Source organism: Columba livia, chromosome 1, assembly GCF_036013475.1.
Source record: "Columba livia isolate bColLiv1 breed racing homer chromosome 1, bColLiv1.pat.W.v2, whole genome shotgun sequence".
Taxonomy (NCBI): Eukaryota; Metazoa; Chordata; class Aves; order Columbiformes; family Columbidae; genus Columba; species Columba livia.
The window spans coordinates 24,085,967-24,112,349 of record NC_088602.1 but is presented as its reverse complement, the minus strand read 5'-3'; the positions used below and the strand labels follow the sequence as shown (position 1 = coordinate 24,112,349).

General features: G+C 38.1%; 1 protein-coding gene across 1 annotated transcript in view; it reads left to right on the top strand.

Annotated features, from left to right (window-relative positions):
* UBL3 (ubiquitin like 3) overlaps nucleotides 1-26,383 on the top strand; it is a 63,239-nt gene that overhangs the window by 29,058 nt on the left and 7,798 nt on the right. The window contains exon 2 of the mRNA XM_005501420.2: nucleotides 21,874-21,982. Within this exon, the coding sequence (XP_005501477.1) occupies nucleotides 21,874-21,982 (109 nt within the window). The remainder of the gene's footprint in view (nucleotides 1-21,873; nucleotides 21,983-26,383) is intronic.

Genomic DNA, 26,383 nt, shown 5'->3' with positions numbered 1-26,383 from the left:
CTTCTCCTTTTTCCTTGTCCCTTCACTTATCACAGAAGTGGCCATTTAATTCTGGCTCTACTTTTAGACAAACAGAGCAAGCCCTGTCTTAGGTGAGAACCGGTACTCAGAGGTGGAAGTCTCAGAATGTTGGGTGATCAGTGGCAGAAGGCTTCTATAAAAACCTTGGTCAGTGTTTTAACCATCTCCTTCTAACACTGTATGTATTATTAATGCAGTGAATGCAGGTCTGTCTTTCTGTAAGAATGTTTTTCTGGAACTCATTTGAGGTACATGTGCAACCTGCAGTTTTATACATCAAAAATGTAATCTAATGGTTTCGAGAGCAATTAAAATAATTGTGAGTGTATGAAAACTGAAACAACTCTACTAACCCTTTATTGTATATAAAATGATCTAATCTATTAAAAGATACTGTTTATTTATAGTTCATGAACACTTAATGCTTGCTTTTATGGCAAGAGAAGCAATCAGTGTTATTTCAATAAATTAAATATTTGTTCTGGTTTTGTTTGTGTTTTTGTATTGCTTTCATTCTTGAACGTGTGCAAAGGGAAAAACATTTTGATTAGTAATACAATTTTATGCTAGAGCACGGTGAGTGTTAAAAAAAACAAAAGAAGCTAGCATAAAAATATATTAAAATTGTTGAAGTACTGTTGGAATAACTGAAAGTGGAAGGCACTAATGAAAAATGTTTGCTTGTTTGTTTTATTTTTTCTTAGGTTAGACTAAGAGCATGTACTTAGAGTAGTACTTCTACACCCATTGCCAGGGACAGTATGTCTAACTAAAACTATTCAAAGTGTGTGCAGGTACAGCACAGGTTACAAAATAGAAATGGAAGGCTTTCTTAGGTTGAGTCTTATGTCTTTGGTCTGTTGTCATGAACCTATGCTTTCAACTGTTACTCTTGCTGCTTTGCTTATAGGATAGGGTTTTTTTCCCCTACAAGTATTTCTTAGTGTTTCTATCTGCACTGGTTTCTGTGCAGGAGAAAAATCATATGACAGCATGTGTGTGTTTTTGGAGACACAGGAGGGGATAGAAGGGGGTCCATTTAGTGGCTTGTCATTATTAATATTTCTCTCTGCTTTTCTGTTTAATATTTTTCTATAGAACAGTAACAAGTCTTTAGGAGAATCTATTTGGTTTCAGTCTATTGCTACAAGGCAGCAGAAGCAACAGCCTGGGGAACTGCAGGTCAAACTCCCAGGTTCTCCACCACCAAGCACATAAGAAATGATGCAGAGTCCTCTCTTGCAATCTATTTCTATTGAATCAGTGCTAGTTGGACACTCAAGAGGACAGCTTAGTTGATCAAGAGAAGGGAAAAAAAAAATAATCACTATGACTTTGTCTCTTGTGGTTTGCAATGTCAGTTATACTTCCCTCATCAATGAAACAAACAGTAACAACAAAACAAACAACAGAAACAAACAAGGGAGGATTTATTACCATTGCATTTTCCTTTGGGAAGTTTGGAAGTCTTTAATTGAGGAGTGTCTGAATGTAGCTTGTGTAGCAGAGAAGTGGGGTGAAATATTCTTTTGATTTATCTCCCTCTACTCATTTAGCTTACCACAAGTACTGTCCTTCTGTGCGAGCGCTGTTACCAAACCACAAAAGAAATAATTAGTAGGCAAGAAACATTTAGTTTTGTGTTGCAGTTTGCAGAGCTCTGAAGAAACGTGTTTTCTGTGTATGTGCATGTGGTTTATGTTAATGATTATTAGTATTTAAAGAAAGATCAAAGTTGTGTTCTTTCGAACCTCCCTGTGCAACTTAGACTTAATGCGGTTGAATTTGACTTCAACTTTATCTATAAGTGAAAATATCACGTTGTGAATTATGTTTACTATTAAACATTAACTTAGAAAATAATGTGTTCTGAGTAGCTATGGATTGTTATTAGCCCTTAAATTCAAGGAAAAAACGTGAAATTCAGGTGCATGCAAGAGTAAAAATCAAAAGTGCTGTTTTCTGGGTAAAATTGCACTTTTTCTTGATTAAATACAGTGTTTCAAAATAGACCAAACTTGAGTGGACCACATGCTGAATTACTACTTTTTTAAACATGAAAACTATGCTTAACCTTTGTTCGAGGTAAGAAAAAGAACAGGAAGGTGCTGTAGGAGTTGATAGCTATGTAAAATTGTCTTTGGACAGAGAGGCAGATGAATTGTAAGATACAAAGATCATAAAGGTTGTGTGAGGTAAGTATTCAGCAGAATTTACTAGTGTGTTTTAACAAGGCAAAAGATGTAATTTAATAGGAATCATTGTGAAAATGGTTGTCATGATTTATGTCAAACAAGGCTGTTTATTTTCAAGCCAAGAACAGTAATTGCTAGGAGGAAAATATCCTTCAGTTATGGCACCGTGGAAATAAGACTCTGCATAAAGATTATAGTCCTTTCCCTGAGATATCCAGAACAGGATTGTGTCAAAATAGGACTCCAGCTATGTTAGATGCTTGGACTGATCTCTGATAGTATTTTTTTATTCCTTCACTTTAATCACAAGAGACAAGAAAACTTTTAAACAACTTTGCATCTTCCCCCCCTTCCCTTTTTGTTGCTTTATAACTTCACCCCAATGTTGAGCAAATGACAGAGCACTCTTTTTATCTTCTTTTTCCTTACTTTTAAATTGTGCATTAGTAGTTAGATGTAACCAAATCAAAAATTTTGGAAACTTCTCAAAGTAGGGTAGATCTAGTTGGGTTGACTTGGAGATTCTTACACTGTAATATAATAACCAATTACATAGGGTAGTTTTGCCGTGCATTGCACTACACTGTGTGGAGATCCCTCTACAAGTTAGTGTTCCTCCACAGGTCATTGTAATACTGAGAAGTAATACTGTAATAATTACAGAAGTGTTTGCTCATATATGGACATTTGTTCTTTGGTTTTTTAGCAGAGGTGTTAATGGGGAAAGGTAGAGGTGTCATTTACAAAATGCCCATAATATTGGAGCTGCAAAGGAAGTATAAGAGAAGTTTACGCTTGTGAGCTGACAAGCATTCTAGAATGTAAGATTGGATACAATACTGTATTGGTTTTCTTTTATCTTTGTGAAAGCACAAATTATTAATATTGTATGTAGAATCACACTATTAATAAACTGGTAATATATCTTAATTTCTCGTAGTGGCATTGAATGTGAATTATTTTTCATTATAATGCAACCAGGTTACTTCGACATACGTATCCCAGATAATACTTAGAATACGCAGTGGTTTCACTACTTAATAATTTTCTTACATGCACTTGTGTTTGATTTCTGTTTTGAAGTTTCAGATCATTTGCCCTTCTTTTGCACTGATTTTTATAAAATATTCTTATGGAGGCTTATTCTTGTTTGATATTTATTCTGTTGAAGATTGTTCTATTATGTTAATCTGTTATATATATTGGATGGGTGCAAGACTGGGCTGCTTAACATGAGCATACGTGTGATCTTTCCTATGTTGTTTTAAGAACATGACACTAAGGCTTTTGAGACTTGAGTGTTAGCAGGTAATTGCAATAATGGTCTCTTCTTCAGAGAGCAAATAGGACCCTGATGATTTTACTGACGCACTTGGGGAGGATGGTGAATATGATCAGCTGGTTCGGTGCTTGCATGAAAAGCTAATTAAACTTTTTAATGCTACCTTTGAGGCATGGATTGGAAATGTTTGAAATACCATGGGTTTTGAAGAGAGAGGTTTTGCTTACTGTCTGTTATAGTTTCCTGTGCTTTGGTTTTTAAAATATGAAACTAGTTTTTGCCAAAAAAGTTAATAATCTCCAATATTTGATTAAAAGTTTCAAAACTTTTGGCTCAGAGGTAATTTGGGCAAGCTCTTATGTGGGTCATAGCATGTTATGTATATTTAAGTGGTATTTCTGTGAAAGGTTTGCAACTTGAGAGGCCCAGAGGGTCAGTACCTTGTTTTTATTTATTTTTAACTACTTGGCCATTAATATTTATGGCCAGTAACTTTTCACTACCTAGAGCCTCAATGGCTTCATGTAGCTTTACAAAGATTGTAGCTGACAGCCATCAGTCTCATTCCATGCCGTGTTCATCACCATTGTACTCGATTTTCTTCCTTTTGCTACTGTTCTGTTTCCCTTGCTTATGTTTTCCTGTGTTCCTTGCAGTCTGGAACTGGGGTTGGGTTTGGGATTTGTGTTGTGGGGGTGTTTTTTTGTGCGTGTTTTTTTTTTTTTTTTTTGCGGTTGTTGTTTTGTTTTAGGTTTTTTTGTTTGGTTTGTTCCTTGTTTGTGTGGTAGTGTGTGGGGTTTTTTGTTTTGTTTTCCCAGGGGAGACAGTTTCCAGGTTTTACAAGTTTTTATGGCCTGCCATTTTGTTCCACTTCTACCAGTTTCCTTTCTCATTCTTCTCTGGGCTGCTGTGTTTAGTTGCTTTGTAGTGGTTTCAAATTTCTTAATGAAGTGTTAAATTTAAAAAAAAAAAAAAAAAAAATAGAATTTTTTTGAGCATCACTTACACTTACCTCAGACTAAATAATGACTGAACTGTCCCAGGTGGTACTCTCCCGTCAATTAGCTGATACTAACAAATGTATTTCCAACATAAGATTGAACTTTCCTGTAATATGTTGGTGTTTAGAACCTGTACAGTATCTGCCACAGTGCACACTTACCGAGCTACTCAGTGCCTTGATTTGTAGCGTAAACACTACACACTGTTCATGTGACACTTATTTTGTATAATTTGATAGGCTGTTTATTGTAAGTAAACAGCTTTGCCTGTTGGAGTAAGCAATGGAATAGTTATATGCACATGAGAGTTCATTATGTTCTTTGAAAACTAATTTCTTAGTGAGAATGTGAATATGAAAAGCAGATGATGCCACAGTTGTGTTTGGCACCACGAAGTGACAGTATCGCTAGTCGCAGGTTGATGCAGATTGATTCTCAGCTGAATAGTCGTCCAAGTCATGGTTAGCTTAAGACAATTGTTTTCTTGATAGATGCTTTGTATGACAAATGCACTTTTCTTTCTAAACGCTAGATCCTTCTTTCAGCTTTCTATAATGATTTGTCTCCCAAACTATTGGGAAGAATTAAATAGTTCTGACTATGTGGACTTTCATTCTCTTCCTATAGAGCAGCTGTATCTTCTATACTGTCTTGTGAGTATAAGCTAGACCCTTTGTAAGAAAGTTGTATCTACAAGTCTGCTACTGTGCTGTAATTGTGACTTAGTAATTAGCCAGAAAATCAGTTGACTGTTAACTAGAAACTTTGAAGTATATCTCTGTTAACATCAGCTTGTATGCACAGAATTGTCAATCAGTTGATGCATACATACATATTTCCCCTAAAAAGATTCATACTAATGGATGTTTGGATGTTGTGTCTCCTGTAAAAGAACTTGCTAAATTCTGTTCTTATGCTCTTCTCTCCAAAAAGCATTGTTGCTTTACCTTTTATCGTGCCATGACAGCAAATGCAAAGATGTGGCATCTTTCTTTCCTGTGATGAAAAGATGTTGGGATTTTTGTGGTTTTTTTGGTTGGTTTGGTTTTGGTTTTTGGTGGTGGGTTTTTTTTGTTGTTTTTTTGTCATCGTAGCTGACATGGATATCTATCCACAACGCTGAGTTGAGCATGTTGAGTCCCAATAAGAAAGACGACCTGGCTTGTTTGTTTTTGTGAGAGGGTATTTGCTGCTTCTTGTAACATCAAAGTAATGCTTCAGTTGAGATAATTATAAAAGTTTAGTAATTGTCTGGGAAATAATTCTCCATTAACTGTAATTAGTCATAACCAGTGGTACCAGTGAGATTTTTCATAATATGGTCAGTCATTGATGCTATCTGTCAAGACTGTCATGTCTTTTGCCTTAATGAAAAGAGGGAGTGAGAGGGTCTTTAAAACCTGTTAGTTATAGAATTTGTGGAACTATTAATGAAACACTCTTAGCTTTAAAACATCTGCTCTGAAAATAAGCTGTGGCCTGGAAGTATTATATATAAAGCAAAACAAACAGCTGTCCTAAAAAGCTAACAACCTGAGTGCGTGAGAAACAAAGGGGAAGAGACACAGGTCATCACCATGTCTTGGTGAACTCAGACATGTGGAGTTGGTGAGTAGTATGTGCTACCTGTACTGACCACATGTGCTAAAAACATAAGGTCAGGGAAGTTTGGGATTTGGAATGTGACTTAAGTCTAAAATTATTTCATTCTATCAAAAGTCACAACATATGAGGAGAAGAGCCTGTTAAATGACTTTTTCTCATGTTGCCTATGTATATAGATTTGAACAAATTAGTTCAGGGAACTAATATTTTTTTTGTTTTAAAGCTAAGAATCATAGATGCTTGGGGGAGCTCTCAATAACATACCTCTGTAGTTGTCTATACATAGTGTTTAGCAAACAGTAATTAAGATGCAAGCTAGAATACATGTTGCCCCAGATTCACAGAAGCCAACCTTACTCACTACTTTGACACAGAGCAGATGGCTTGTTATAATGTGGTTGTTGATGCACTAAGAACTGAGAGCCATGACTGGTATTGCTTATAATCGCTACTGATTAAAAGACTATAATGCCTTCAAGAAGGCATCACTATTCTCTCCTTCTGCTCAGGGTTTAGTGAGATCCTAGACCAAGTTGATATTTTTACTTGGAAGGTGCCTGAATATCAATAGGATCTTAATTTTGTGCTTTTTATATATATTTGTTTGTAGATAGATTTTTCTGGAGGGCTGTAATGAAGCTTTTTATGTAATTTGATGTTTTTTGTATAAACTGGGCATACAAGACAAATGAAGAAAGGAAAAAGATATTGAATGCATGATCCCTAAAAAACTTTTTTCTTTTTTTTTGCCCCCTCTTCACTAAAATCTAATTTCCTTTGAGGAAAGATCTTTTCATGGATGAAAAAGGTCAATGTAGAACCTACCACAACTTAGTGGTACCGTGCCAGGCAGATGCAGTCTGCTTTGGAAATGCTAGACTACTGTGGGGGCAAGTACTTACTGTGTAGTAAATGTACAAGGATACTGCATCAGGAACTAGATCATCCAAAGAGGTCGAGCAGTAAGCTAACAACAGGTAAATTGTATGTTTCTGACTCTGTAGAAGGCTTAACAATACCAGAGAATGAGGCTGCCAAAATGAAAGGGCAGCTCTAACTGTTTTAGTCATTAGTAGACAGTCTGGATGCACTTGTGTTCTTCATGATGGAACAAGAATAGGAATTATTATTAGACTGCCAGGCACTTGGAAGAACACAGGCACTTGACTGGCATTCAGAACAGAAAGGTGGATAAGCCGGGCCTTTTAGTGTTCAACAATGAATGCAGAGCACAATCAGTAACTGGATCAGACCTTATTTGTGATATCACTCCATTAACTTCAGTCATTTGACTTCAGCAGGCTTAGCTTCTGGATAAATTAGTGCCATAATGTTTAAATAGAACAGAAACATGTAAGCTTTATATAAACACATCTTATATTTCTGTTGAACATTAACTCATTGAGGAAGGAAAAAAATGGAAGAGTGTTCATTATTTTGTTCTGACAAGTACAGACATATGTTAAGGTCAAGCTGTTTGCTCTTGAAGAGTTGTATTCTGAATAAACTGGCATCACAATCCTTGACCTCTTATCACATAATTTGTTTTCTCTGGGCTATTTTAGAAGGAAAACAATTAAAAGAGGTTGTGTTCTCATTCATATTCAAGTTGCGTGCTTTTGCTAGAGTAAATGAGACCTATGGTCATTGAAATATCAGTTTTTAATAAAATTTAAATTGTCTTTTTTATTAGAGACAAAAATATATATTGCTCTGTCTCTTGCCTCGTAATTATCACAGCTCGGTGGTGCTTTGGAATGGTGAAACTTTGACTGCCGTGATACACAGAAAGCACAGAGAAGCTGGGAATCAATACCTAATAATAAAAAATTAATGTTATGGTATTTCCAAACAAGTAAACCAAAAAGTATATCTCATAAGTCAAGGTGAAACTCTGTCTCTTTCATGTTTTAAAAAATATTTAAGACTTGTTTTGGTTTTGATACTCTCTCTTAAGGCTTGAAAAATTTAGCACTTGTGTGCTGACCAAGATGCAGAATCACACAGGGCCTGTCAGCAGCATCTCAAAATTACTCCCAAGTGGGAAGCTGCAAATTTACCACCTATTGCTGCCATTTCCAGTGGGATGTTGGTCCTGAAAAAATCTTAGGGAAGTTGTTTGTTGTTGTGTTTTTTTTTTTAAATTCACACAATGTTGTAAATAATAGCTTAGAGCTGATACGAGGGGACTTTCAGGGGACCATGTCACTCTTTATTTGTCTTTAGGGAGTGACTTTTTTCCTAGAATGTTTCTATCTGCATCTAGATTTATATTAGCTTTAATCTTGTACTTAGTTGCAGTGTGTTTTTAGCGTACCAAACAGTAAGCCTGCATTAAAACCATACAATGCAAAAGTTATTGCAAGAGAGAATAGAATAGAATAGAATAGAATAGAATAGAATAGAATAGAATAGAATAGAATAGAATAGAATAGAATAATTGGATTTAGAAGGTCATTTCCTTGCTCTTCCATTATTTCTCTTCTGCTCTAAATCAGACTATTTTTGTACTTGATTGTCACTCTCCCTTTTTTGGGGCCTGAGGAGTAGTACATTTTAAAAATAGGCTTTCCATTGTAGATTAATTTGTTTCTGAGGAAAACTGTCATCTCATGGATCTTTTTCTCATGAGGAACTAAGGGGTGGATTTTTAATTTCCAAGAAAATGGATATGCTTTTTTTTCTTTCCTTATTTGAAAATTTCTTGGATAAATCTTTAGAAGTGACTGGTTTCTTATGTATTTTTGGTGAGACCTGAAAATTGAATATATACGCTAGCTTTGAAATTATCTATAATGGCCTTTCCTGTCTCATGTGGTAGAAGGTGGGAGCAGAGGGAACAGTCATTGGACTTCTGCAATGAAGATTGACTCAGGAATACAGAGAACCCAATACAGGTTTATTACGTTTACATAACTTAAAGTGAGAAATCACTTTTTAAAACTCAATTCAGAAACAAGACGAAAACCACCAAACAAACCCAGTGAAATTGGGGAGCGGGGAAGGAACAAAACAACAACAAAAAGAACAACTAACAAACAAAAACACCCCTACAACAAACACCACAAAACTAAGAAACAAATAACTTAATAATTATCTCTTAATCTCTAGGAGGGTTCTCTCTACACAACCATGCTTACTCCAGCATCTAGTGCCAAAATCAGTGGGGTATTGTAGGAGGTCTTAAAACTTATCTCTTGCTGATTAAATGGCCCTGCCTACCTCCTTTGAATATTATTTTTGTCAGTCTGTCTTTCTGATACTGAATTCAGGTGAGTGGGCATTATTCTCAGAAGTAATGAAGTTGGATGGGAAGAGCTTCACTTGTCTCTCCTGAGAATTAGTATGTAGAACTAGATGATATCCATGACCATGTTCTGCCCACAGTTGTCATTGTTTTGATTGCCTCTAGTTAACAGCAACTCCCTTGAAATGTCTTTATTTTTTCTGTATTTTTAATGATTTCTTTGTTTGTTTTTTTTTTTTTGTTTGTTTGTTTTTGTTGTGGTTTTTTTGTTGTTGTTGTTGTTTTTTTGTTTTGGTTTGGTTTGGTTTTTTTTTTTTTTCTTTGCTGAACTTCATTTCAAATTGAAGCTGATGTTTGTTTTCATCCAGGCTGTAACTGAAATATTGCTTTTGTCTTTGTCTATGGTCTCACTGACCTATTCTGGTTATAAAATTGTAATCCCTCCAAGTCTAGTGTATAGTACATGATTTTTGAAATTTTCATTATGCAGTAGGAAACAGTAGTTTTCTGCCTCTGTTTTCTTACAGTGCACAAACAGAGCATTCAATATGCTCTTCCTTGCCCATTATTAGTTTATCTTTATTCTTTGTAGTAAGTGAACAGCTGCATCTGAAACTTCTAGGAAGATGGTTAACTCAAATTGAGTCTCACAAAATTGGTTAAAGATAGGTAAAAATAATTGACTGGCGATTAAGAAAGGGTGGAAGGTATCTGTCTGCTCTTTGGGCTTGGAAAAGCAGCTATGTATGGAACCAGTTCCTTGGAATTGTATTTTCTTCTTTGTTAGCAGCAGCAGTAGTATTCATTTTCAAATCTGAGATGTTAGGCATTTCGCAAAACAAGCATTCACAAACTTTATGGTCTTACATATCTCTTTTTAAAGATAGCATCAAACTGTCCTGAATAATATTTTAAAATATTACACATTACTCTATAGAATAAAACCAAATGTTGGGTTATATCAGAATTTGATCCAAATTTGAGTGCCTGCATTATCATTATTCACATTTGTCTAGTGAACTTCTAAGCTTTAAATACCAGCTGACATGACAAGGTGATGGGCTTAACCAGGGGCAGCTCTTGAAAAGAGATAACGGGACAGTAAGACAGATGGTGCGTGCTGATTTCACTTCTAAATTCTGGAGTCCAATGTTGAGATGTGTTGCTAGAGGATATTTTTAGGGAGACAGAGATTGAAAAAATAGAAAAAGACACCTTTTTCTCTCTCCTACTCGCACTGTTTCCCACTTCAGAAAGAAAACCTGGAATGTTCTTCTCTGATAGTGTTGTATGTTTTGAAGACGTCACGCAACAGCCTGTGTTTGTTGCTGCTTCTCCACTAACTCCATGTGCTGAAGGCCAGGGCCTCCAGGATCTGTCACTCCAGGATCTGTCACTCCAGGATGGACCAGTTCCACTTTGACTGGGAGTCCCTGCTGAGAGCAGAAGCTCTAAAACACCAGAGTTATCAAACCACCTTGCTGTGACCATGCTTACCAGACCCAAGCAGTTCAATCTGACAGCATGATCTTCTCATGTGTGCATCATCATTTGATGCCCGTTTATTATTATTTCCACTCTAGTGTTTTGAAATGACTGGTTTAGCATGGCATACTGATAGCTAAAGAGATCTGTACCAAGTTTTCATGTTAATCTGGGCATATCAGTTTCTCTCTTTCGTATTCTAGTCACATTATTTCAAAGTGGAAAAAAAACACACTTTAACACTGGGTTGAAAGGATGAACTTTGAAAATAGTGAGCATGAATACCATGTGGTTACCTTTCTCCCATTTTTGCTACCTCATTGTATTAAAGCTCACTTCCAAAACATGGTCTTTTGTGTGTTGTAATTTACACATGGAAATTATGCTGGACTTAAACAATTCTATCATAAGTGAAACTTATTTTGTGTGTGTGCAGGGTGAAGCTGCCCTGTTCCTGGCTTGTGAGTAATTACAGCAGGTCTTTCTCTGAGTCTTTCCTGTCAGAATGGATTCACTTGGGGCCATTAACCGGGTAGGTTAATTCTGTACCCTGCAATTGAAGCATGCACCTGTGATACAGTAGACAAAGTGCCATGTGAGCTGAGAAGATCAGATACTCGAATACTTGCATTATTTCAGGTAATGGAGTGCCTGTGTTATCTCATACTGCTGGGAGAGGAGTTATTCCTGGGTAGTCATTTGTGGCTCTGATTTGATCGAATTATTGAAAAGTCTTCTACTGATATGATCAGAATCTTTCAAGAAAAGGTTATTCTTCTGGTTTTACTCTTTTTTTTTAAGGCTAATTTTTGGTGAAAATTCTTAACTAGATACTTTGGTGTGTTTTGTTTAGCTCACCTCCCTCCAAAAAAACAAAAAAGCAAAACCAGCTTTGTCCCAGGAATGCTAGTAGTCAGAATAGTAAAGGAAACTATTTAAACTCCACTGGAATCTATTGTATTCCTCTAGTTATTTATGATAGTATCTGTATTAATTTAATTTGAAGAACAATGTTTCCTGGATATTTCTTTTTAAAAGATAGGCCTGGAACTCATAGGAGGATCATGAAGAACATCACAGTATCACAGTATGTTTGGGATTGGAAGGGACCTCAAAAGATCATCCAGTCCAATCCCCCTGCCAGAGCAGGAACGCCTAGGTGAGGTCACACAGGAACATGTCCAGGTGGGTTTTGAATGTCTCCAGAGAAGGAGACTCCACAACCTCCCTGGGCAGCCTGTTCCAGTGCTCTGTCACCCTTACTGAGAAGTTTCTTCTCAAATTTAAGTGGAACTTCTTGTGTTCCAGCTTGATCCCATTACCCCTTGTCCTATCATTGTTTGCCACCAAGAAGAGCCTGGCTCCATCCTCATGGCACTCACCCTTTATATATTTATAAACATTAATAAGGTCACCCCTCAGTCTCCTCTTATCCAAACTAAAGAGACCCAGCTCCCTCAGCCTTTCCTCATAAGGGAGGTGCTCCACTCCCTTAATCATCTTTGTTGCCCTACGCTGGACCCTCTCCAGCAGTTCCCTGTTCTTCTTGAACTGAGGGGCCCAGAACTGGACACAATATTCCAGATGTGGTCTCACCAGGGTGGAGTAGAGGGGAAGGAGGACCTCTCTCGATCTACTAACCACTCTACTTGTAATACACCCCAGGATGCCATTGGCCTTCTTGGCCACAAGGGCACAGTGCTGGCTCATGGTCATCCTGTTGTCCACCAGGACCCCCTTGCCGTTGTATTATTTGAACTGAAGTGAGGGAGTGGCTAAAATGTGACTGAGCACTAGGATTTTAAGTTCAAGAATGTCCTGGTTTCCATAGAAACAGCTAGCTCTATTTTAGCTACCGAATTAAATGCATATAGGATATTGCTTTTTCCTCCTCTAAATAAAATTTGGTTATGTGTTGTTTTGGTCTTCTCTTTCTTTCACTTCAAACTTCTCTGAAATTTGCTTAGTTTTTATCAGTGCAAAGCTGTCAGCCATTTGTTGTTTGAAGGAAAATAGTTGCACATAAAAATATATTTGTTTCTGTTTGTAGTAATCTATAGACGTGTATGTCATTGGAAGTGGCTATGGAGTTCACCTTAATCTTGAACAGGGTGATGTGAGGTGCTGTCACACTTCCGTGGTGTCACATTGGGATCACCCAACTTCCGCAAGTGGTGTGGCTTTGAATGAGTGCTGCGGGTCTGTTGGCAATGAAACTTCAGAGCTTTGTTCCATCTCGTTGACAATTTATGTTACCTCTCATGTCCCATGCTCCTTTTTTTTCCCAGATATGAAGTAAATTAATTGTAGGTGCAAGGTATTGTAAGGGTAGAACAAAGCCCCTTTGTGCATCTAAAGCTAAAGGCAGCAGTTCTGAGTGTTGCCAAATGTAAATTTCAGTTGTTCAGTTGAGGAAGTACAGTTTAGTCACCTATATTTCCTATAAAGTGTCTGGTGAAAATAGGTGTCTAGAAATGTGATTCATAAGAACTGTAGTTTTGTTTATTTTACCAAGTGACTCTTGAACAAGAGTCCAGAATCAAGGATCTCTCTCATGGGAATGTTTGCATTGTTGGGCTACAAATTCATACTTCCTGCTCACTTTCTTACCTTATGCATCTGTGTCTCAGTTCCTATACTGGCTAGTTTCTTGACCAAGAAGGAGCTAATATTGTTGTTCTAGATGCGTCTCTTAAATTACCAAAAACTCCAGAAATCTTCAGAAGGCTGCTTGGGAAAATGACATTGGATCCAATGATCACAAGCTGATACAGTTAAAATAAAATGAAAGAATCAATGAAGTAGGAGTGTACATAAATTTTTTGGATTTCAAATGGGCAGATGCTGATTAAATAAAGTGGACTGAGTTAGCATGAGGAGCCTATCTGAAGAATTTGCATGCTTGGTGTTTCTTCAGGTTGAAGACATTAAAGTTATAAAATAGTCTGCATGCCAAATGAGTGAAAAAATGTGGAGAAACTTTGAATTTGACAGATGAACAATTGCATCAAGAAGGATATTGGGAAGCAGCAGAGAAGAAATAATGCAATAAAATTCACAGAATACATTTACCCAAGTGAAGTTATGATGGATTCATTATCCAACTTTATTTGGAAGGAGAGTGTTTTTCAGATGAGGGAACTACAGAAGAGGCATGATCTGTCTGGACTTCCGTGAGTAGTTGATGTTGGCCTGGGAAGGGTTTGATAGGGTGTGTGGCTTGGGTAGAGAAGATGGTAAGACACAGTGCTCAGTGTGGAAGTGTCAGGGTGACAGTTATGCTTAGTGGAATTCTTTAAAGATTCATTTTGGGACCAGCTATCTTTCTGATGTTTTAATTTATACCACTGACACAGGGAAAATCAGAATATTGTTAGTTCCTTGATGATGAAAATTTGGAGGTACTGATAGTACAGATCATCATGGTATATGGAAAAGATGGGATTATCTCAAAGGCTGAATTAATAGGAACAAAATTAATTGCATTAGTATAAAAATATTCTGTACATCATGAATGGGTAAAAACAATATTTTGTAATGTAAGCTTGAAGGCTTATGTCATGGAAATGACTGGGCTAGAGAAGAGCATTGTAAGATTACTGCATTACAAATGTGAGACAGTTGTGATGGTTGTATGGAAAATGGAGATGCATTTGCAGACAGTCTAAGGAGGTTCTAGTATAATTTTATAAATTCCTGAAATACTATGTATAATTCTAATCATGCATACTTAAGACAAATTAATCAAAAACCATTCACTTTGGAAAGGACCTTGAGAAGCTCTCTAGTCCAACCTCCTGCTGCAAGCAGAGTCACCACTAAATTTGGACCAGGTTGCTTGGAACTTTGTCTGTAGGGTCTTGAAAACCCCCAGGGACAGAACTTCCAGAGCATCTCTGCGTGAGCTCTTACACTACTTTGATGTTCTCAGGGTAAAAACCTTTTTTCATATATGTCATGGTTTAACCTGAGCTAGCAATACAACCACGATAGCTGCTCGCTCATTCCACACGCCCCAATAGGGGAGAGAATCAAAAGGGAAGGGAGAAATTTGGATTGAGAGAAAACACAGTTTAATAAAGTAAAGAAATACTAATACACTACTAGTAAATATATATATATATATAATTTAAATAAAAGATACCCAGGGCCATTCCTCACGCACTCTGTTCACACTAAGCAGCCAGTCACAGGAAGGTGCACCCTGGTCTCAAACAGAGAGAGAAAAAAAGAGGGAAAAGGCAGAAAGGCTCAGAGGCCTCTGCAAAACAGCAAAAGGCCGAACTAAACGTCCCAAACCAAAACGCCCCCAGCTGCAGCAAAAAAGAGTGAAGAAAAATTAAAAACATGCACAAGAGAAAGTGCCCAAGAGCCATAGTGAGAATGCTTGAGAGAGAGCAGAATATACACCCCCCGCCCCTTTAAAGAATTAGCATGATGCTAATGGGATGGAATACTCTCATTGATCAGTCTGGATGTCAGCCAAGCTCTGCCCCATCTCTGCCCCGCTTCCTGGATGCCTCACACCTGTGGGCAGAGCACTCAGAGTGTCCTTGGTTCTTAGACCAGAGCAATTAAAAACACAACTCTGTTCTGGGGTGTTATCTCTTGTTCTCAAACTAAGTTCAAATAATGACTGTGCTAGCTATGAAGAAGAAATGTTTCTAACTGCATGAAGAAAATTAACTCATTTTCAGTCAAACCAGCAAAATATCACAGTTCAAAGCCTCTAGTTTCTATTAATGACTATTGCTTGTTTTTCTTCTGTCTTGAACCTCAGTAAAGAGGTCCTTGTATAGGCATAGGAAGGCTGCTAATAGGTGCCCACCAAGCCCAGTTCCCTTAACCTCTTTTGATGTGCTTTGGAGCTGTGAAGACAGTGATCACACCAAAGGCCAGCATATTAATGAGGAAAACCTTTGCTTGTTTATTTTCGAAAAGTATGTCCTTATGTGTGGATGTAGAAGAAAGCCACCAAAACCCCAAGAGGAGAAAAAGCCTGTTATAACTAAAACACGAAGTAGATCTGGCATCAGTGGTTGTAACTTTTTCAAGAATACACTTATGCTGGGAATTAGAAGAAAGCTCCACTCAGTAGGACAGTCATGTTCTAGAGCAGCCTTCCAGGGAGTGTAAATACTGAAGTTCTTTGTTATATTCACATGGATACATTTCCAGAAGGCATGACATGAGATTATATACCTACTTCAGGAGTGGACTGGAGTCTAGAACCTGCAGGTCCCTGATGACTTGGCCTGTAGAATGCTGCTGTTCGCTTAGGCTGTTGTTCGGGCTTGGTTCAACCTCTCATGTGAATCTGGTGGAGAATTCAGTCAGTAAAAAGTGTTTGCATGGTACTGTAAGGTTTCTCTTTGGCTGAGAGTCATTAGGAAACTCTGGTGCATCTTTGGAGAACAAACATTTCTTATAATTATAAACTTGAACTAGGAAGATTTAAATGTATTGTATTTTGAGAAGTAAAACTTTAGTCTGTATTTCTGCTCTTATCTGATCACTTTCTGTTCCACTGTTAGTTTTTAATTGAATTTCACATCTATTAAGAAAAGGAAAAAATTAGTTGTGTGGATGTATTTTAAACAGCTGAAGAAAAGCAGTTCAAACTTGGGGTTGCATAGCATGTGATGATGTGACACTTTTCCTCCTCTGAATTGTAATTGTAAGATGGGAGTAATCTTAGGCTGTTACTGGAGCTTAAAATTGATTTTAAAAAAAAATCTTGTTTAACTGAATAGATGAGAAGTCATTTAAACATCAAGAAACATGGTGTAGGTTGTAAATCTCTCATTTCTTGATGTTTAACTGACTTCCCATTTATTCAACTTTAGCTGTGAAATTAGAAGCACTGTAGCACTAAGACGCTTTGTAGTTACACCTTAAAGAAGGAACAAACACTGTTGGAGATGCCTGTGATGAAAAAAAAATCAATATATTCTGCATATACATGACCCAAAAGTTGTAATCACAGTTGTTACTACAACCTTTGCACATACATATATAATCTATGGGTTTGCTTAGTTTTTCTCTTTTTTTTTTTTTGTTTTTTGTTTTTTGTTTACCATATATAATCTACATTGAGATTATTGTGTATGTGATGCAACTGGGGTAGCTACTGGAGCTGTAATTATGAAATTGGTGTTGGCTGTAGGGGGCAGGGAGGGCAAGCAAGGTTTTCATGCTTGAGATCACAGACAAAATGTGCTATTGTATAACTGTGCAAAGAGGGTGTAGTAAACAAATTTTATTTAATCCTACTTCTGATACTGTGGCTGTTCTTGACTACTTTCATCGGTGATGTTGCAGTTGGTGCTATAATGCAGAAGTGTGAGGATACGATCCTCATCAGTTTGCTGTAGTAAAAGACAGGAATTACCTTGGGTAGCCTGAAAAACAAAAACCAGGATGGTCATTTTTATGCCCACTGTGGAAGAGCAAACTTGTCAGAGCCATGAGAATCGAGAAGGTTGCTCAGGACGAAGACTCTAGGCAAGAATAGATGGAGGGGCTTTAAGTATACAAGGGATACAGATACAACTTCCTTGCCAACTTTTAACATAGGAAATAGGATACAGGAGAACTAAGACCACTAAGAATAATTTTGTAACTTGAAAAAATAGGATTTGCTGCTTTTGTATCAAACCTTCTCTACCTAACGGAGATTTTTTTTTCTGCACTTTCCTTTGAGTAAATGTGTGTATACATGTTCTCTTTTTTTTTTTTTTTTTAGATACAGACTTTCTCCAGTGGCATTGTGCCAGAAAGGATTGTTTTCCGTCCCCTGTAGTTTGTTTGAAGTGCAATTCTCAGGCTTGCAGAATAATTAGTGCAGCAGTTGCAAGCTGTTAAATTTCCCAGAGCTCCTGAGGGAAATGAGATTAGACTCTAGATTTAAAGGCAAGTTTTTGGATTCTTTGCTTCAGACCCTTTGAGGCTGTGTGATGTGCAACTCAAGACTAAGATTGCTTCAAGTCAAGATTAAGATAGATAAATATAAATATATATATATATATATCATATATATGCACATATATATAAACATGCGAACTAAATGTGTCAGTGGCATGCTGTGCTATAAATAAGAAAATACCTTAGCCTTTCATTAGAGCAGCTGTTTCCTTGCACTTGATGCAACATCTGCTTGACTGATTTAAGGATTTATTTTGGGCTTCTGCTGATATTTGGTGATCTTAGGGTTTTTTGTTTAAATGAAAGTATTCTTTCAACATCTTACACATACTTTAGTATATCCTGTACAATTTTTAGGTTATATTGATATGCTTTTTATATTTGAAAGTAAGACGATAAGAAATGTTATTCAGGAACAAAAAACTTCAGCACTACTAAGTTACCTATCTTGGGAGGGAGTTAAGGAAGGAATTAACATTTTTCACGTTTTTCCCCCTGTTGCTTACATTGAGTTCTACATTGTATATCAACTGCGGAAGTATGACGTAATCAAATTTTCTAGGAAGTCAAATTTTGGCTATTTCTCTGTAATATGCTGCTTCTTTCTGTATTTGCTTTAGTGTGCCTGGTAATCTCAAAACTCAGTAGTGAGAATAAAAAGAAATGTGTCTCCTTAATGCTATGCTAACTGAAGAATAACTTCAGTTCTATATTAATGCTGTCCCCTAGTCATATTTTAAGTGCTCAGCAGGAGGAGTCTTCTGAGGTTCTTTTAATCATCTCCTTGTTGGATCTGAATCAGACAGGTCTAGGGAGCTGATGCTTTGGTGTTATGTCTCCTGCCCAGGAAAGTGTTACGATCGTCAAAACAGATAATCCCCACCACAGATAAACTACAGATGGATGAACGAAAAGTCCTTGAATAAACCTGCATAAAATCAGAGTTGGGGGACTGCTTGGCCAGAGGGAACAAGTGAAGCGGGGGTCTCAGAAGCCAGGCAGAGGGAATGGTGGTGGGGAATGCGAGGGAGAGGCAGGGGGGCTGCTGGGGAGAAGCTCACAGCAGGCACCGCTGCCAACTGTTTGGGCTGGGTTGGTTGATTTGTTTTTTAAACAGGCAGCCTATTCCCAAGTACAATTAACAGTTTGTGACGCAGTCTAAACCTCCTAAATTTTTGGCAGTGTGTTGGTGTTGTAATGAGATGCATTAATGCTTAAAGGATAATTAAAGATAATGAGGTACAGAGAAAGTGTAATGGAGTGCAGCGCACCACGCCTCTGAAAGCTGGAATGCGGCAAGCTGACTTTTGATGAAAATAACTGCTTTTCTACCTAGACACTTCTGTAGTTTCATCTGTGTATAGTAACTGAGGTAGTGCTATATTGTAAACTCTTGGTTAAATAGAACAAATTAGGATTTAATAGAGAAATTGTGAGTGTCTGTGAGGGCCTAACATAATGAACATAGCCAGGAGGAGGGGGGGACACCAGCTCAGAGAGAGCTCATTATTGGTGTTCTTATGGATCAGTTGTCAGATCAGTCTTGTGCTTCCTCAATCATTTAACAACAAAGGTATGTGTAAAGGGATCTTGCTGCTAGAATTTGTTGATGACATGAAGTTTGGCAAATGCTCTTAGTGTAATGAAGAAAAAGTTTTGCACAGATTTTTTTTGAGGATTTCACAGGTCATAGGCCCAGACAAGGGGGAGGCTTGACACATCTTTGTGGTGCAGAATACTTCTTTCTGCCTAGGCTCTTTTCCCTGGGAGGGATGGAGTAATAGGAGTGGGATGAAATTTAGACCTTTGTGTTTTAGGGCATTACAGCCAAAATATTCAGCATTCAAGCATGTAACTTGTAATTGAAAGAATCCAAGTCAAGAAAGGTATGAAGTAACTGAGCAAACACCGTGGTGCATTTACAAAGAAGGTGTATGTGCTTTTCGGATACAGTCACAGATGTTTCCAGTAGACAGAGGAAATTACTGGTGGTGTTGTACAAACATCTGGTGAGACATCGTTTAGTATGCTTCAGAAACAGTCATCTGTTTTGAGGAGAAAAGAAAAGAAACTGAAACTTGCAGAGATGGGCTCCTAGGATGAATGGGGAAAGGGATATCTCACCAGAAAAAGCGTCAAAAAGAGCTTGTCCAGCCAGAGCTTGGGTAGTCCAGCTAAAGAAACTGTATATGTAAGTGTTGTCCATACATACACAGGTAGAGACAGCTAAAAGGGGGAGAAAATATTTTAAATAATATAAGCAAAACAGTAAGTAGACATAATCTGGGTATTGCTGAATTTAGGCATCATGTTTTGAAGTTGTAATTGATTTGAGCAGTCACATTTTTGGAGTAAACAGGATTAGTGGAACTTTGTCTGCTTTTTCTGCTAAATCTTGGTGAGATTGGTGAAAACAATTCCTTAATCATTCTGGAAATATTGAAGTGGAATTTTAATGTTTCTAGCCAGGTGTGTACTGGATTTTCTGAATAATTGTCTTTGACTGAACAGCATTCCTGTAGCTTCTTTAACTTGTTAGTTGTGATTTCCTGGTATGCAGTGATAGCCTTACAGCGGCTGTGGTGCTTTCTCAGAGGCAGTAGCCATTTGGCTTCTCCCCTGAGGTAACAGCAGAACTTGTATTTTCTGAAGGGTGTTAGCAAGGGTCAGGGAGTAGCTCTTTTGTGCTAACTCTTTTTATCCTTGCTACAGTTTGAAATAGAGACTGCATTGCTTTTTGGAGGGGTAATTTTCTTCAGTGACGTTAAGTGTGCAGGATGATACAGATTTTAGTTTAGATACCTCCATTAGATGCTTAAAGATAGGTGAAATGAAACCAAGTCAAAGCATTCAAGAGAGACTAGACAATCTGTCTGGAGAGCACTAGAAATAAGTGAGGAGTGGGTAACTGAGGCAGGGCTGTCATGTTCAGTGGAGATGATATGCTGAAATTTTTGACCCTGAAGAAGTCTTGGAAACTTGAAAACTCATTGTAAATTTTTCCATTTGTATTTAATCTAGAAAAGAGTTTACTGAATTCCAATAAGGAAAGCTTTCTTACAACTTAAATTAAAATGAGAGCAACTGTTTGAGAGTATGATTTGGAAAAAAGTGTCCAAGCAGTTAGTATGCTAAAGTGTTGCTAAAAGATGATGCAGTTTAGACTTGTAGGCCAAAATGCAAAAGCAGCTAGAATCCCACTTGCCATGGGCATTAGTAAGTGATAGCTACTAAAATACATTTTGTGGCCCTGCTAGCAGTTGCTTTAGGAACCAAAATATAATCTCTTTTGCATTGCAAGTAATGTTATAGTGAGCTCTTTGTGCAGGTTATTGTAATGCTATGTGGAAAAGTAATTACATTCAGTAACTTGCAAATAGAAGAGAAATATTATAGCTGAAGATGCTGATGTTTAGACGAAGAAAATCTATGGTAGAAAAACTGTGATGTGGTGTATTACTATATTGTATGTGGATCTCGGTGACTTTGCTTGTCGAGAAAAATAGTGGTGGAACAAAGTTTTGGGTTCAGAGGAGTGGCAGATGGTTTTAAGTTCTGTGGCAGCTGGGACTGAGGAGGAATGCTGTCTGACTGCTGGTGTTTTGTAGGAGATGAAGTGGGTGAGATCAGGACTGACAAATATACTGGAGGAAACGTGCTAGGGCTTTTGCTGAGGCTCACAGGATATTCACATGCAGATTTTACTATTTTTAGTGCTGTTTGGGTTACTTTTTCATATTTATTTTTTTTTCTTCATTCAAAGAAGATAGGTTGCCAGTGTGTCTTGGCTGGAATTCTTTTATACCCCACTGAAAGCTTTTTTTAATGGCACAGTTGATTCAGTTGCGCTCTATCAGAATATTCTAATCTTTATAATAAAAAATGCCAGCTGGTAGAATTTGATCTTTGTAGCTTATGTGTAAAGAAACAATTCTTTTTTTTACTTCTTTGACCCTATTTTTAACACCATCTTAAACTGTTTTCTCAAATCACCTTGGATTAATTTTCTCTGAAAACTAATGGCAACTTTTTAGGAACTTAAAAAAAATAATAATAAATTTAGTCTTCTGTGGATACTTTCCTAATACTGCATTTTAATATTTTTTTTTATAGATAAATTTGCGCCTCATCTTGGTAAGCGGGAAAACGAAAGAATTTCTGTTTTCACCAAATGACTCTGCTGCAGATATCGCAAAACATGTGTATGACAACTGGCCGATGGGTGAGTAGCTGTGTGGCTTTGGCTTTTTAACTGGCAAGCTAGAAGTTTCCTTGTATTTTCAGACTAAAGTGACAATAAACTGGTCTCTCTTTTCAACATTCAAATTAAGTATGTTTGTTGTGTACCCAGGCTCAGATTTATATGGAAATACAATTGCCTTCTTGCCTTCTTTTTCCTTCTGTCTTTGGTTGGGCACATTTTTAGATGTCTGGATTATTTCCCACTTTATTTCTGAAATTTGCCTCCCCAAACTGTAGTACTTCTTTCCTCCTATCTTTAGACACCTTTCTTGATCAATCTTGTTAGGGAAACTAGTAAGTATGAGGAAATGTTGGCAGTTGTCATTGGTCCCAGCCAGCTTGGGTTCATGTGAGGGGACAGTCCTGCTTGACCAACTTAATTTCTTTCTACAACAAGGTTACCCACTTAGTTGACCAAGGGAAACCTGTCAATGTGATCTTTTTGGATTTCAGTAAAGCCTTCGATACTGTTTCTCACAGTATCCTCCTGGACAAGATGTCCAGGATACAGCTGGATAAACACATAATGCAGTGGGTGCAATTGGCTGATGGGCCAGGCTCATCTTGTAGTTCTGGTTCTAGTAAATGAGGTTATGGCTGGTGACCAGTCACTAGCAGGTTGCGCACGGGATACATCTTAGGGCCAGTGCTCTTCAGTGTCTTTATAAATGACTTAGACTCAGACTTGAGGGAATATTAAGTAAGTTCTCTGATGACACAAAATTGGGAGGAGCTGTCGACATTCTCAAGGGCAGAGAGGCCCTGCAGAGGGATCTGGACAAATTGGAGAACTGGGCAATCACCAACTGCATGAAGTTCAACACGCGCAAGTGCCAGATTTTGCACCTGGGACACAGCAACCATGGCTGTACATACAGACTGGGAGACGAAATGCTGTAGAGCAGCTCTGCAGAGAGGGATCTGGGCGTTCTGGTCAATGGCAAGTTGAACATGAGCCAACAGTGTCCCTGGCAGCCAAGGGGGCCAACTGTGTCCTGGGTGCATCCAGCACAGCATTGCCAGCCGGGCAGGGAGGTGATTGTCCTGCTCTGCTCTGCACTGGTGTGGGCTCACCTGGAGCACTGTGTGCAGGTCTGGGTGACACAGGATAAAAATTATATTAAGCTGCTAGAGAGTGTCCAGAAGAGGGCTATGAAGTTGGTGAAGGAGGAAGAGGAAGCTGTATGAGGATCAGCTAAAGTCCCCTGTTTGTTCAGCTTGGAGGAGAGTGATGGGAGACCTCACGGTGGCTACAGCTTCCTCACAAGAGGAGGAGGAGGAGGGGCAGGTGCTGATCTCTTCTCTCTGGTGACCAATGACAGAACCTGAGGGAATGGCAGGAAGATGTGCCAGGGGAGGTTTAGGTTGGACATTAGGAAAAGGGTCTTCCCCCAGAGGGTACTGGAGCACTGGAACAGGCTCCCCAGGGAGGTGTCACAGCCCCAAGCCTGACAGTGTTCAAGAGGAGACTGGACAGCACCCTCAGACACATGGTGTGAACTGTGGGGTTGTTGTGCAGGAACAGAAGTTGGCCTTGATGATCCTTGTAGATCCCTTCCCACTCAGGACATTCTATGATTCTATATAAAACCTCTTATGTGAGGACAGCTAATGTAAAATGTAGCATGTCACAGGAATGCATTAGTGAAATTGAGTGTGAAGTACTTCTCTCTTTACTGCTTTATTTTGGAAAGAATCTGTAATAGTTATTTTTTTCCAGGAAGGGGGTAAACAAATATAAACAAAACAAAAAAAGCCCACCAACAACAAAACACCACCACACCATTTTAAGAAACATTAAAGACTGAGGTTGTTTATGTGAATATATTTGGTGTTCTGCAAGAATAGTAGCTTTAGAAAATGGAATCGAAATGGAACTGAAAACTTAAGGTGTGTATTCACATATGTGAGTAGTTCATAGAATCACAGAATGGTTTGGATTGGAAGGGACCTTAAAGTTCATTTAGTTCCATCCCCCCTGTGATGGGCAGGGATACCTTCCACTAGACCAAGTTGCTCAAATCCCCATCCACCCTGGTCCTGAACACTTCCAGGGACAGGACATGCACAACTTATCTGGGCAGCCTGTTCCAGTGCCTCACCATCTTCATGGGGAAGAATTTCTTCCTTATAGCTGATCTAAATCTGCACTTTTTCAATTTAAAGCCATTACCCCATGTCCTATCACTACATGACTTTGTAAAAAGTCCCTCTCCAGCTTTCCTGTAGGCTTCCTTTAGGTACTGGAAGGCTGCTAAAAGGTCTCCCTTGAGCCTTCTCTTCTCCAGGCTGAACAACCCCAACTCTCAACCTGTCTTCATAGGAGAGGTGCTGCAGCCCTTTGTTTAGTTCCACAAAAATAAAGCTCTTCTGTTCTCCCCGACTGTGATTTCATGGGAAAATAGCCAAAGCACAGACATAGCATTACATACGATGAAAAATAAATATTTTTTTGGTACAGGACTTCATTTGGGTTGCTGTTATAATGTTAAAAGAGACTGCTGTTAACACAAACTAAAACGTGGCACTGTTTCTGTGGTACCATTTTCAAAGAGGTATGGTGGATGATAACTCATGCCAAAATGTTAGTGTTGATAATGCATATTTTAGGCCTTGTACTGACTGGTCTTTGAGGTCAGGAAGAACAGAGTTTCAGGGGACTTGTTCGCTGTTTGTTTTGCATTATGTATTATGCAGCATTATGTATTTAGTAAAATATGTAATGAAGGAGGTTTTTAGTGCTCTCAAATGTTAGATATAGATGTAAAACACTTTTAAACTCAGGAAACTGGTTGATGTAGCATCTGTGTAGCTACTGTACGTATTTTAATGTGTGTCTACAACATCGTCGTAATGACCAAATGTTCTTTGTTTACTTCTATCTGTATTAGTAAAGGCTGAACTGTGTTTTTCTTACTCAAGTTTATTCCTGAACGTGTGGTTGCGTGTTCAGAGTCTTGTGAAGAACTTGGAAGTTGCAGTTTCTGAGTTTAGAGCTGGGAGGAAAACCAGACTTTAAAGTCTGTTTTTTAAAGGAAAGTAAAACCAGACACAGAAGCCTCAGTTCAAATACCTGCTGTCCTGAGTGAGTGCTCTAAATCTGGATGGGTATTTAATTGCTTGTGCAAAGAAGAATAGTGTCAAAGTAAAAGACTGAAGAAAAATCTACTACAGAATAGTATATAGGTTTTCACAGTTAGCCCACTAGGTGTTCAGACTGAAAGTGCGGCTCTTTGCCACAGGACTAAGAAAACTTGATGAGAACTAAAGACTCCTTGAAATAGACATTATATGAAATGGTTGCTTTTACCACCACTTTTACTTGTTGTGTTCTTGCAGGGAAAAATTTTGAAATCTCTTCACTCGCATGCTGGCAGGATTAAGGCAAACCTCTCCTTCCCTCTTTTGCCAATACAGTTGTTAGTTAAGGATCTCTTGACTTGTAGAGGAAAGTGAAAAATTTATATTAATGTATATCATCTAGGTAGGCTACCTGCTCTCTTCCCCTCTCATTTGCTTCTAAATAATACTACCTTTTTTCTTGTACAGCAATTATCCGCTGAATTTTTTTTAAAGAAGTTGTTGTAGGTAAATATTTTCTTCTTGGCTTATTTAGTCATCAGAGGAAATCAAAATTTGAAATCATGTCAGATAGAAGTGTTTCAGACTGCCAGCCAAGAAACAAAAATTAAAAGTATGAATAAACTGGCAGCTTAACAATGGAAAATACGGGTACCAAAATGTAGTCGGTCTTCTTTTGATTGCTGTTTTATGTCATTATGGACTGTAAAGTGGCTGAACTTCTCCTCTGTACAGCCATAGTATAGTGGAGTTCAGACTGTATGGAGTAAATAAATAAATAAATTGGTATCTTCCAAAAAATCACTTGTCCTAGCAGTGTGATAATTCTGATCCTTAATTTAGCCCACTTCACAGCATAGCATAGCAAAGAGGGCCTGTGCTTGAATTGCAAGACAATTGAATCAGACCCTGAGTGGAAATGCTTGAAAGTCAAACAACGTTGCTTGCCTAATTTGATTTAATCTTATAAACCGGGCACATGCAGCTCCCAGGATCTTGCAGCCTCTGCTGTTGCTGCCAGTTCTGCACAACGCCGGGGCTGCCACGGCTCCTGCTGCCGTGTCTGCCTGCTCGCTGTTTCGCACCAGATGCCTTTCCATACGCCCTCCACCACCGTGGCTTTTGTTTTAAAGGCTTCCCTTTCTCTGCTTTTCAGTTCTTCTCCTTTTGTGGTGCCAGTTGCCACTGCGCCTGTATGTTAATTATATGTTCTCAGTGAACAGTTTGGTTTCTGATCCCTTGCTGAATATTCATTTTGGTATATAAACACTACAAAGGCAGAAAGAGAGAACATTTGTGA